Source organism: Astatotilapia calliptera, chromosome 6 (assembly GCF_900246225.1).
Source record: "Astatotilapia calliptera chromosome 6, fAstCal1.2, whole genome shotgun sequence".
In the NCBI taxonomy this organism is placed as follows: domain Eukaryota; kingdom Metazoa; phylum Chordata; class Actinopteri; order Cichliformes; family Cichlidae; genus Astatotilapia; species Astatotilapia calliptera.
Genome location: NC_039307.1, coordinates 18,625,688 through 18,638,528, shown reverse-complemented (window position 1 = coordinate 18,638,528; position 12,841 = coordinate 18,625,688). Strand labels below are relative to the sequence as shown.

Genomic DNA, 12,841 nt, shown 5'->3' with positions numbered 1-12,841 from the left:
AAAAAGCAGAATTTCACCTGAGAACCAGATCCAAATGCATGCAGCGAGATGTTTGCATACTCAGTCTCACCAAATGGTCAGAAACACACATCTGAAGTGAAAACAGTGATGGGTTTAACTCTGTGTTTGTGTTTAATTTCAGCATAATCACTGAAAACACTCAAGAGGCAGAAACCCGCAAAGCTATGTCAGTAATTTATTTGTTGGCAAACAACTTTCACTGTTACAACAAATATTAGTTATGAGATCATTCAACGTGGAACCCATACAAAAAGAATAAATAATTAGCAGTAATATTGTAATAATAATCAAGATCATAATAATTTAAAAAAAGAAATGAAAAACCCCAAAAATTAAAAAAATTAAAAAAAACAAACCCAGTGCCACTTTATTTACTCCTGCCAGCTTTCTTTCCTCTGAGCTTGTTTTGCTGTATTTAAACCAATAAACTGATAAATAAATAATTTCTCTCTTGGGGACATGGCGGGGTTTGTGGAATACATGTGCAAGCTACACTTCATACACTTATTCATTTTCCTGCTAAATAAGTAAACATTGGCTTCCCACATTGGACAGTGCTCTTGTGTGCAGATTTTTCACATTTTCAGTACACAAATATGGTGTAGCCATGATATTTCATTGGTAAGACTGACCCCTTTGTAAAATAGTAGATTCTCTGAGCATTTTTCTGTACAATAAGATCTCAAACAGCACTGTAAGTTATTATCAGTTGCTAGAATATTTGGCAGAGGATATGTTTTTAAAAACTATTTTTGTGCTACGTCTTAAATCTGGCGTCTTTGTAATTTTTCACACCGAGGCCCCTCGCGCAGGGACAAAATGAGATGAGATCCTCTTCCATCAAAAGTCTAAAATGTAGCATTTCCATAGTAATCGCTTCCTTCGTCTCTTAACTACTTCAGTTTCCTGCTTGGTTTAAATCTACACAAGTGGCAAAGTATATAGTAACAACTAATTTGCAAAATGTACGTGACAGTGGTGTTGCTATAAAAAGGACCAGGATGAAGTGTGCGTAGGGTATATGCGTATTAATTAAGGGGTGCTTGACCGCCTCTGCATTACGAGAGAGTGACATGAAAGATTGTTTCTTGCTCGTTCTGCAGTCCTCTCGTGAACAGAACATATCATTGCATTTCAGAACGTTTTCACACACAAAAGGTTTGCAACTTAGGATTATAAAATAAAAGACTTGGTCATATGCAACATTTGTATCTGTATCTGGATTCTGTACAATACATAGAAACAGTTTGTGATTTCTTCATAATCCTTTGATAACGGAAAACTTTTACAGAAGAAAGGAGAAGAAACAGAACTTTTTTTTTTCACTTCAGTCTGTTGTAATATGATCTTCCTTCTTTGTTTTCAGTGAAATACACAGTAGCCGCTGTCACTACGACTTGCAGGAATGTTACACCAGCCCAGACACAACTCCAGTTTAGCAGATACGAACAGGAAGAGAACTTCGAACATCAGTTTGATATGGTTACAGTTCAGCCGCCCAAATAATATCAGTGGTTCTTTTTCTTTTCTTTTCTTTTCTTTTTTTTTTCTTTTTTTTGGGTGATTGTTAGTGAGGGCATATATCATACATCCTTCACTTGATTGGCAGGTAGCGGTGCTTCTTTGGGGCCAGTTTATGCTGTGAACACCAGAGTCTGACGTCCTGCTCTACCCTTTATTGTCGTGGAAACGTCATCCAACGTATGCGTCTTTAAGAGTTAGACAGACAGACAGACATACAGACAAACAGACAGGCAGCTCTTTTCACCCAGGGCTGGGGGCCTGGGCCCTGTTGTGGTGGTAGTGGAGACTATATGCTATAATCTGCTAGAGGTCCATATTGGTAAACTTGTAGGGCTACGGTCAATCCGAAGATTCCAAATAAAAATAACAGGTACGGTAAAATTACAGAATCCCTCCCCGTTCCTTTTCTGTTCTGAGTTCAAACATTCCATTCTGGCTTGATGTTCACAAAAAGTCTTTTAGAGCTGCCCTCTCAGTCTGCACCTTTTATGACAGTACATTCAATCCCTGCTTTTAACTGGCCAGTGATGTCTCAATCATATTGTCATGGGCCACCGTTAATGTTACACACAGTACCTCAATCCAGGGTTGGGCCAGCTCAGTCTGTCAGTCAACAACACAGAATGTTTTCACTGAAAGGTTGAAAGTGTAAAGGTGGGCTGGGGAGGGACAGAAGTCTCGACTGCCTCTATAGACTGGTAACCAGGTGAGAAGGGTCTACAGGCGGCTCCTCGGGTGATGAATCGGACTCATCCTTGCTCCCAGAGACCATATATCCATCACTGCCACCACGGCCCATGTGGTAGTAGCTCTGCAGCTCGTGAAGGTGATTCCTGGAGCCCAAGTTTGGCATGCTCTTATAATAGACATCATCCAGTTCAGGAGCAGTAGCACTCTTACAGGGCTGTAGCTCCCCGGAGCTGTCTTCCTCTCCGTCTGTTAAACCATTCATCTGCCCATCTGGGAGGTCCGTCAGCACTGGCATGCTGGTGTAGAGTGAGTCTCTGTGGTTTGGTGAGTGCGTGTGCTCATCAGTGTGCTCGTTTGTCAGCAGGGGAAAAAAGCTCTCGCTGGTCTCTTGAGGAATGCGCCGTGGCCGGGAGAAACTGTGAGGAGGCGGCGGCGGCGGGGGGTGGCTGTCTGGCGGAGGAGGCCGTGGCGGCAGGAGAGGTGCATTGGACTCCTCTCTGATAATCTCCAAACCCAGGTTCTCCTCATGGGGGAAGGCTACAGAGTTGTCTAGTACCATGGGGCCATTGTCCTCTTTACTGCCTCCCACACATCCACCAACTCCACTGCTGCTGCTGCTGCTGCTGCCCCCTGCCAGGCTCCCTGGAAGAACCAGGCAAGAATCATATTACACCACACATCTCAACATGTTAGCCCACTGACGTTAAATCATTTTGAACAAAAAGCACTGCCACTGCTACCCAAGGCAGAAACTTTAGCATTACTAGTAAAACAAGTATTAAATTTTTTAAATTGTATACTTTATTGACCCCCGTGGGGAAATTCCTCTCTGCATTTAACCCATTCACTCTGTGAAGTTTAAAGTCCCCACTCTAATTTTCAGAAATTAACAACAGATTAAATTAGTCCTGCTATGTGACACCGGACCCAAAGAGAGCGATTTAAAGGATGTCAGCTCATTTGATGTCATTGTCCAGGTTGTCTTGCTTTCGAAATTACAGTTTTACTTGAGCTCACCACTTTCAACAGTGCAATTTTCGCCAGCATCATATGTCTGTTATCCAGTAAAAAAAACCAAAACCCCCCCCCCCAAAAAACTACTGTCTGCTAGATCTGCCCACTACCAAATGTCACACAGGCAAAGCAAAAGGAAAAAGGATCAACTTCAGGTAAATCTACGCTTCACAATAGCTGCCAAAAGTGTAAAAGTTTGGTATTGACATATCAGCTGTGATAATATGTCGCAGTTGTTTAAGCTGTCTGCGAACGGTTAGAAATAATAATTATTGTAGATTTTAATATGTTGCTCACCACTTCTATTGTGCTGTTTTGTTGAGTTCACCTGAACCCTCAGAAGGAAGGGTTACTGCAAATCATTATAAATGACAGGCTTTTGCTTAATTCAGTTTAATAATCACCTGTCTGCATAAATCATTGTAACCAGATAAAAACCCAGATTCTACTCATTCACCCACAGAAACAAATAAAAAGTGTTTACACGCATTTATAATTACTCTAAGACTATTTTTGTTGTAGTGAGTTAACAAGCAGTGCCACTTAATAAATCGAAATATTTACATCTGTTTATCAAAACCTTCAATTATATAAATGAAACCACATTCACCTCCATTGGCCATGCTGCTGTTCACCAGTTTGTTCATGAGGTTGTGATTGCGCTCCGTGGTTGCTCTCTCATGATTGTTGAGGTAAGATGGGATATAGTTGGACGTCAGCTCCTTGAGGATCTTCTTCTCTAGAGTTGTCTCCTTGTGGTTGCCGTGGGTGCCGTAGCCGGCGCTACGGTCGAGGATCTGGACACAGTCGCTCAAGTACTCACTGCTCGCCATGCTGTAGTTGTTGGCATGGTTACCATTAAGAGGGAGTGTATCCATAACACTGGAGTCTCTTGCGTTGTTCAGGATGCCCTCTGAGAAACAATTTTAAAAAGTGCTAATTATTAAGATGTAAGAAAAAAACAACTCCCAAGTGGTTTTTTTACAAATGAAAGATTTTAATTATTGTTTCACATCGTAGTGGGTGCTGTGAATTGAGGATTAAAAATTAGCAATGATAAATTTCTTGGAAAGAAAAATGCTTCAAGCGTCCATAATTCATTAAGGAGAATCTTCATAAGTACTCTTCTTTTTCAATTGCTGCTAGCACTACAACAATACAAAAAGAAAAGTTAAAATTTCACTGAAAAATGTTTTAAGTAGAACTTCTAGTAATTATACAGGAGTTATTATCACATCTCATCTCCCTGCTGGTCGACTAATACTATAGATACTGTATATCGACTGGAAAACTTTTTGGGGAAAAAAGGTTTTGCATAGGTTGGATTTAAAACATTAAATTGCTTTAAATTCAAGAAAATAATTATGTAGCTGAAGTAGTTTGAGTAATAATGTAGTCCATACTTGTGTCTCGGTATGGTGCTAATGGACAGCATGAGGGAGAGAGAGAGAGAAGAGAAACACAGATGTGAATTTAGACATTGACAGAAACACATTTCAGCCACCGTTACATCAACAATTGCTCAACAACTAAAGGCAAGTTGACAAATTTTAAACACAAAAATCTTACATAATCATTACAGAACAAAATATCTGTGCTTTGTTATAAAGACAGAGAAAGAAACAGCATAAGAATCATATTTAAAATGCTATAAATGTAGATATTAAGCTTATGCAGACACATGCTGTTGCACAAGCAACACAAGGCCAAAATGACACATGCATGTAAAAATAAAAATAAAAGTAAATCTAACATTCATATAAAATTTAATATATAAGAAATATTTCATGGTTCACAAGTAGCTTTTTTAAGATATAGCAAATCTGCAAATAGTAATTTAGATAGAGTTGTATGCATATATGTACAGTTCAGTGTCATTGATCATCTCACTTGGGAACCATAACATGCATGCATCAAAATAGAAAGCACCTTTTAAACTGAAAGAACCATGCAAACTAAATCAATAAATAGATAAAATAAAGCAACTCTATGCTACATTTAAAAATGTTGTTCATAAATGGAACATCAGCCACACCTTGGGTGTTGTACATGCCCACAGCTGGGTTGTTATAGACTGCCGAGTCCCCCAGGAGCGTGTTATAAGGATTGTTAGTACCATGGGGACGAAGGAGAGCATTAGTTATAAGATGATTAGCCATGGCTCCTGGTACAGGCAGATAGAGAAAGAGAGAGGAAAAGCAATAGCCAAGTCGAGAGAGGAGGAGAGAGGAAAAGCAACAGCCAAGTCAAGAGAGAAAAAGAGAGAAGCACTCAGGAGAAAAAAAACAGAGTGGAGATAGAGGTTAAAGGAGAGAACATGTAGCCATTGCAGAGTGGAAGTAAGCAAGAAGGAAAAAAGAAGAAGGGAGAGCGAGATGGAGAGTGAGTGTGTGGAAGAAAGAGGGAGAGAAGAGGACAAGTAAATCAAACAGGCTAACAGTTCAGGGAGAAAGGCAAGAAAAAGCTTGACAAGTCATTCTTGCAGCCATTGCATACAGGCTGAGGGAGGGAAAGGGAGAAGGAGACAGAGAGAGAGAGAGAGAGACAAAGAGAGAGTGCCATAGCTTGGAGCAGACTGTGCTGCAGTTCAATACGCTTGAGCAGAGAAGCATGACTACAGGACAGTTAATGGACAAAGGGGCCACAGAAAGTGTTTTCAGTGCATTTTCTGAGAGACTGCTCATATACACATTAAGACAATGCAAAAAATACAGGCAACAAATGGGCACAACAGCTCTTATGCATTCATCCTCATGATGCTATCGACAGTGTATGAAGCAGGCTGTGCTACTGCTGTCTGTGCATGTCATATAGCTTTAAAACAGAGAGGGGAAAAACAGGTTCAAATATCTCTGTGGTTTCAGCATAAACTCAAAGCAAAACATGATAAGAAATAATTATCTTTATCAGTTTTCTTTTCCTTTTAGTACCTTAGCAGCACCACTAATGAGGTGCAGAGATGGCATTATACATGACCAACCACTGTGTATGTGACGACCTAGTGGAGAGTCTGCATCATGCAGTTTTTCTTTTTGCTTTTCTTTTCTGCTCTTTCTAGCGGCTTCAAATGCAATCTTGCTAATATTATACAGTTGTCACTGACTGTGTGGGATCTGAACTTATGGTTATGTAAACTAGCTACATCTACGGATGCATCCCGTACCCAGTAAAATCATGTCTAAAGGCTAGTAAATCTATGAAAAATATAGGGGCACAGCAATTTTTTACTTCCCTAAGGCATTTTTTTCTCATTTCTACACAATGTAAACTATAAACTTATGATTCCTATGCCATTATAACCCAGCATTTAAGAACTACATAAGTCATATATTGTCATAATATTCAAAAAAGGGGAATATATGCATTCTAGATCCTTTCAAATGTATGACTACACAAATTATTCATCAAAACTACAAATTACGGCGGCGTAAGAAATTGTAAGCTCTGACACATCAATGTGCTGCAAAATGGTAAAGGTGGAGGGAAATTTGTCATAGCTGGACACACTGAAATGAAAATCACGTTAAGGATCTGTTATCTTTAATTACTTGAACTGATCCCTCCTTTTCTCGGTGCTGCCAAAAGTCAGCCACCGCTACGTGAATGCATGAGTTATTTACTGGTTGATTATGTGACGTGACGTCATTAGTCTCAAGCTACTGGAACTATTGTTGATCTTAGTTTTGCGGATGTCATCTGTAGATTTCCAGAACGTGTGTGTGTATATATATATATATATATATATATATATATATATATATATATATATATATATATATATATATATGTATATGTATATATTGCCTTACTTTAACCTTCCTAGTTTCTGGCTTACGTAAGGTGTTTAGTTGGCCATGACAAAAAATTTAGGTTGCTTCTCCTAATGTTGTTACTGCACAAATGAACCAAAGAGAAAATGATTCCCTTTTTTTTCTCCTTCTGGTCAAGCCTCCAAACAATCAATGTGGCATGTAGCTCAGTGATGCGCCTGTTTTACAACAGACTCTGTGAAAGTGTTGCCACATACACTAAGTAATATAACTACACTGAAAAAAGGCCTTGTTGGATTTACTTAATTCAATAGTGGACACTGGTTGCACACAAATGTTTTGCTTTGGCAGAAACTTAAACAACTGAGTTAAATCAACACAACTTATTCATATTCAATAACCCTGTGCATTTTGTGTTGATACAACGCGATTGAAACATGTTTAGATGAAGTTAAAGCTCTTGGAATATTTTAATCCTTCACAATTTTGTCATTTTATTTTAACACTATTCAATAACTTTTACCCCAGTACTACTCAGTCACTTAAATACTACATGTTGTCTTCATATTACATAATGTTCAACAAAGTCTAGAGTCTGGTTACCATAAAAATTGAATGGATCTACAACAACTACCATCCTCCTATCTTTATCCTGGTTGCAGGGGGGCTGGGGCATGAAATCCTGTGCAGTGTCGCAAGATTTAACATTGCTATATTATTGACTTACTTCACTCGAACATGATATGAAGAATTTAATCTAGCCTCTCTGCATATAATGTAGTTTCTACACTATATAGTTACACTTAACTTTAAAGCACAAGGCAATTGTGTTAAATACACACAAGATGCTTACATAAATCCAAGAGATGGCCAATCAATTTTTTTCAGTGTACAGCTTCTTTAGTCTGACTCTGTTATTGTAAGCTGGTACTGTCAGAGTTTATTAAATACACATGTGAAAACAGTATTAGCTGATAGACAATTATCTTTTACTGCTAGGGTTCCAGATGAAGTGCATACCTTTGATTTGCAACCCACACCCCCCTTTTTTAAATCTTTTTTTACATTAAGTAACAGCTACATTTTGAATTAATTGAGAATATCATAGAGTGTTTGAGTTTCACTAAAATGAAAAACAGCCACATACTAACAACTGACTCCTCTATTCCTGAGCATACCACAGAACCTTTTTTTTTTTGGTCATTGCTGTGTAGGTCTCTCTTCTTCATTATAACTTAAATGACCTGGGCATAACAAGAAGTCGGTCTCTTATCTGACAATCCAATTTATTCCATTCCACCGTTATCCAATAAGTCAAAGTATGTAGTTATTTCAGCATCTACTGGCTAAGTAGCTCCGTGTGGCATTCTTTAAAGTGTGAGGGAAGGAGGAGGTGCGGGAGTCTTAAGCCCTGCCTCACTAAGTGTGTGATAATTCAAGCGCTGACACGCACCATGTCTGCTTTAGTATCAATCTGTCATGCTAACAGCTTATTAGTGGCCTGAAGAAAGTGAGGGCCACACCTCAGCTTAGAGTCTAACAAATGGCAGCATGTGTTCTCGTGTGTGTGTGTGTGTGTGTGTGTGTGTGTGTGTGTGTGTGTGTGTGTGTGTGTGTGTGTGTGTGTGTGTGTGTGTGCACGTATTTCAAACTGTGTGGCCATTTGGGTATCTATGCCCTCATTACCCTAGCCCTCGGATAGCCATACCCATTGAGTTCATTCCTACAGTCCATTACACTGTCCTACTCTGAAGGGACTGCAATACACAGCTCTAAATAAAGTAGGGATACACTGAACTGGGCTTATTCATTTAAAAGGTTTGAGACTACAATAGCATACAAATTCTCAGGTGCAAATCCTGCAAAGTTTCGCTCTACTTAAAATGAAACGGGATGCTATGTGATGAGTAATGCTGTGAATTCATCTAAAAATATAACATTAATTTGCATAGCACACTGTATTATAACAAAGGTGTTATGGTGTTTAGTTTAAGTCCTTAACACATACTAACTTAAAGGATTCAAACCTACAGCAGTTAAAGAAACATCTGTCCTTGCAAAAAGAAGATTGGTGCTACAGCACAGTTAGCGCTTCACTCTGTAGATTTAATATTGTGACAATAAAGTAGTTTCAGTTTTGACGGGAGCCTGCCCAGACCTCTCCTTCCTGCGAAAAAGCAGCTTTTGAAGCAGCAAAAATAAGTAAGCGATATTTACACTATCCTGCTAATCTTCCGATCTTCAAGAACAAAATACCATTATCGGTAGTCTGGACCGCAGCTACTTTGCTAAATGACAGCGTATGCTGCCTGTGCCTCCCGCTATTAATAAAGCAGATAGGGTGACAGTGATGAGGATGCAAATTGTAGGTATCCCGTGGTTACCTCTGTTGAGCGTAGCAGAGCTGTTGATGTCTCCAGTGATGAAGGAGGACTCCTGTTTCCTCACAGTGTCATTCCACATCCGCCTGATACGACTCTATACGCATGAGAAAAGAAGCGAGAAAGAAAGAAAAGGGTAGAGACGGTATGGGCAAATTTGTAGAGGGGAAACAATAAAATGCAAGGGAAAAGAAATCAAAGGAAGAGCCAGCAACAGATCAAGGGAGAAAGGACACGACAACAAAGAAGGGAGAGAAATATGGTGAGAAAGTTATAATATATGGGAGGCGATTGGCAAAAAAAAAAAAGGATCAAATTAGTGCAGGAGAGGCAGTAAATGGGGAAAAAAACCCAAAGCAACATCCGACAAAAGAGAAACAGGTAGGGGAAAATAATCATACATCAGTGTTTTTTGTACTCCATATACATTTTTTAAGCAACATTGTCTGTCACAGTCAGGGTTTTGGATCTCACACTTTCAACAAAACATCCATATTTTAAGTAGAGATGCACTGAATGTAATTTTACTGGACTATTGCATTTTTCTTTACTATGCTATGTTTTCTAACCTTTCTTTCGTGGAGAATTTCCATTTTTGCTCATAATAAAACATAGAAAAGTTTTTGAAACAGTCAATGTTTTCCAATACGACATCAGGTTACTGAACCTACTATCACTCCCACTCCAACAAACCCATAATCGAGTGCTCCAGGTTACTGGACACAATATTGAGCTTCTTCATTTACTGGCAAACAGTGCCAACAACAGTATATGATGCCAACTGAGCTGGGCAGATCGTGTCAGAGTTGGAGCTAATAAATGCTAAACAAAAGTTACTCTGACTTTGCTCTTATTGCAGAAAAGAGAGTTCTGAAATTACTAATGGATTGGCAGAACTATGAAAAAGAGTACATGGCAGATGGCTACATTGGTAGATTACTGGCAACTGAGTTAGCAGTATGAGGAAGCCAGATACATTTACAGCTTATAAGATATTACATTTTGCTTCACAGAAGTAATATATCTGCACAGCAATTACAGTTGTTTTTGTTGTCTAAGGTGCACTATCGGCTATACCCTTGATCGGATATACTAGCCGACTGATCGGTGCAGCTCTAATTTAAAGCCCCAAAATAAACCGAATGGCATTCCAACTTAAAGTCGCATTTAATGTGTTTGCCTAAAATATGAGACGAGTTGAAAGTGAACAGCGATGATCCAAAACCCTCATGGCGTTATCTGGCCTCACCTGAGAATCTGCTGTGCTGTAGCGTCCAGGTGTGCAGGCAGGTAAGCTCACCTGTGAGCCTGTGGAGTAGCGGCCCGGGGTCCGCGAGGTGGTGGTTTTACTGGAGGAGGATATAGAAGTCTCCACGCTCTTGCCGCTGCAGCAGTGGGTGCGCAGACATTTGCCGTACTCTTTACGCACCTGGGCCCCAGATGGTGGGAGGAGGAAAAAAGCGTCAGAAACTGTAAATGCACTCTCAGCCAGCGCGTACAAAAGAGGGGGAATTGATTGATGTTTTTGCTTTGACGTTGCACATAATGATGCATATTTTCAAGATGACAGGCCGAGAAAGAAAAGACAAACTCTTCTTCTACTCAACTTCCTTGTGCAAACACTAAACCCATAAATTTAGACATTAGAAGATTAGCTCCATAAACTTTCCCCCATCAACATCCTCCCCAAGCTGCCACATATTCATCTAAAATGGACATATTCCTTAGGGGGAGATGTGATGCACTTGTACACACAGAACATCTGCATTTAGATCCCAATCAAGTTAGAACAAATACGACTGTAATTGCTTTTTAACAAGCTCGTCGGACTGGCAGGCATATATTGCCACATGCTCTGTTTGAACAGCTGTGTGGTGAGTTGCTCCATGCATCTTGGGAGAAACCAAGTTGGGTCGCAGCCAAAGAAAACCTCATCATTGTTCTGAGGACATCTCTCTGGATACCTGATCCCGTGACCTAGCACATACCTAAGTATACTGTGCACACACACCACACTTGTTTACTGGTCATGCACTTGAAACTAAAAATTGTCTGTGGGATGGCAGCCAGATGAGAGTATTAAGCATTTGATGAATCTTCTTTCCATATCCTACTCCTCTTCTGGAGTCCCAGGCACTGACAGTGTGTGGGAGACTGTAAAAGTATCCCGGTGTGTGTAGGCTCTTCCTGGAAGCCACACATAACTCAAGTATAAAAAAAGTACACACATGTGCTCACAAATGCCAGTAATCCTTTAGGCCAAGGAAACCCAAAAAAATATACTGAAGAGTTTGTTTTGGGGTTTTTTTAAATTATAGAGGACTTGAAAGGCGAACCGTGTGTTAATGTGAGTCATAAAATCATAAAACTCACTTGAGGAAATTACTTCAAGTTTCAGGCAATTAGACTTCAAAACACTCATGCATGTCCTCTTCCTGGGTCCAATATTTAAAACAATTAGAGCTGAATATTATCAAAGTGTATAATATGCTATTTCAGGTGCGATGACCCTGCCTGATGATGGAAAACTTTCTTTGCTGCTGCTAGAAGAAGTAAGACAAGCAACTCAGTTTGTTACCTGCTGCCTCAAGGCAAGACAGACAGTGACAGCGAAAGAGAGTGTTAGGTAGCAAGAATGAAAAGGTGAGAGAATTGAGCAGTAGGGATACTGAATGACCAATCAAACCTCTGTGACAGCTCTGCAGATATTTTTGGTGTCCCTGTTGATCGTTTCTGGCTCGCATGTGTGCCTCTGTGTGTGTTTGTATGTGTCTGTCACACTGGCAGCTTCTGTCTAGCTTTGTGCCTCACCTTTTTCTGCAGTATGCAGTGGAAGATGAAGATAAACATGCCCTGCAGAGAGTTGAAGATGGTGAAAAGGTAGGCCATGATCACGGTGCTCTCGTTGATGTACATTAGCCCGAACGCCCAGGTCAGACCGAGCAGACACAGCAGAGCTATGGCCCCGATCACCCAGGACCTACAGGAGAAGACAAACAGTGAAAAATGAGAGATGCTCGTCCTGTTACTGTGTGTCATTATCAAATGAAATTCAAACATGAGAAGTTTGTCTTTTCCCCCCGTGGTGAAAAAACTAATCAGTCAAGGCTGACGCATGAGGGACCATGAGACGATAGAGGGGTTAGAAAGGGTTCATTATGAGCCCCAACACTGTAGGAGTAGACTGGAGGAAACAGCGGGAGTTTTGCTTAAAAGAATTAAAGCCTTATAAAAGGGTTTAGAGGAGGCAGTGCGAGTGGATCTTTTCATTTAGATCCAATCTCCAGAGAGCGAGGAGAGGTTATAAGCGAGCTGACGTCAGCCACGGGTATCACGAAGAAAAGCATTCTTCACCGAGCACACTTTTCCCAAGCTGCAGCCAAACTTTCTCAGTCAAAGTATATGACAGGAGGTAAAAAATCATTTTCAGGCAGAAGTAGG

The 12,841-nt window shown here is 40.1% G+C and overlaps 1 protein-coding gene across 9 annotated transcripts in view; it reads right to left on the bottom strand.

The window, feature by feature from the left end:
- Nucleotides 1–1,539: 1,539 nt before the first annotated feature.
- adgrl3.1 (adhesion G protein-coupled receptor L3.1) overlaps nucleotides 1,540–12,841 on the bottom strand; it is a 118,533-nt gene continuing 107,231 nt past the window's right edge. For 2 of the 9 annotated variants that reach the window (XM_026170822.1, XM_026170823.1), the window contains 7 exons: nucleotides 12,212–12,380; nucleotides 10,650–10,829; nucleotides 9,404–9,497; nucleotides 5,285–5,413; nucleotides 4,653–4,670; nucleotides 3,860–4,162; nucleotides 1,540–2,877 (listed from right to left, as the gene is read on the bottom strand). In XM_026170822.1, the coding sequence (XP_026026607.1) occupies nucleotides 2,234–2,877; nucleotides 3,860–4,162; nucleotides 4,653–4,670; nucleotides 5,285–5,413; nucleotides 9,404–9,497; nucleotides 10,650–10,829; nucleotides 12,212–12,380 (1,537 nt within the window). In that variant the 3' untranslated portion in view covers nucleotides 1,540–2,233. The remainder of the gene's footprint in view (nucleotides 2,878–3,859; nucleotides 4,163–4,652; nucleotides 4,671–5,284; nucleotides 5,414–9,403; nucleotides 9,498–10,649; nucleotides 10,830–12,211; nucleotides 12,381–12,841) is intronic. The other 7 variants (XM_026170830.1, XM_026170831.1, XM_026170826.1 and 4 more) reach the window with 6 other exon arrangements.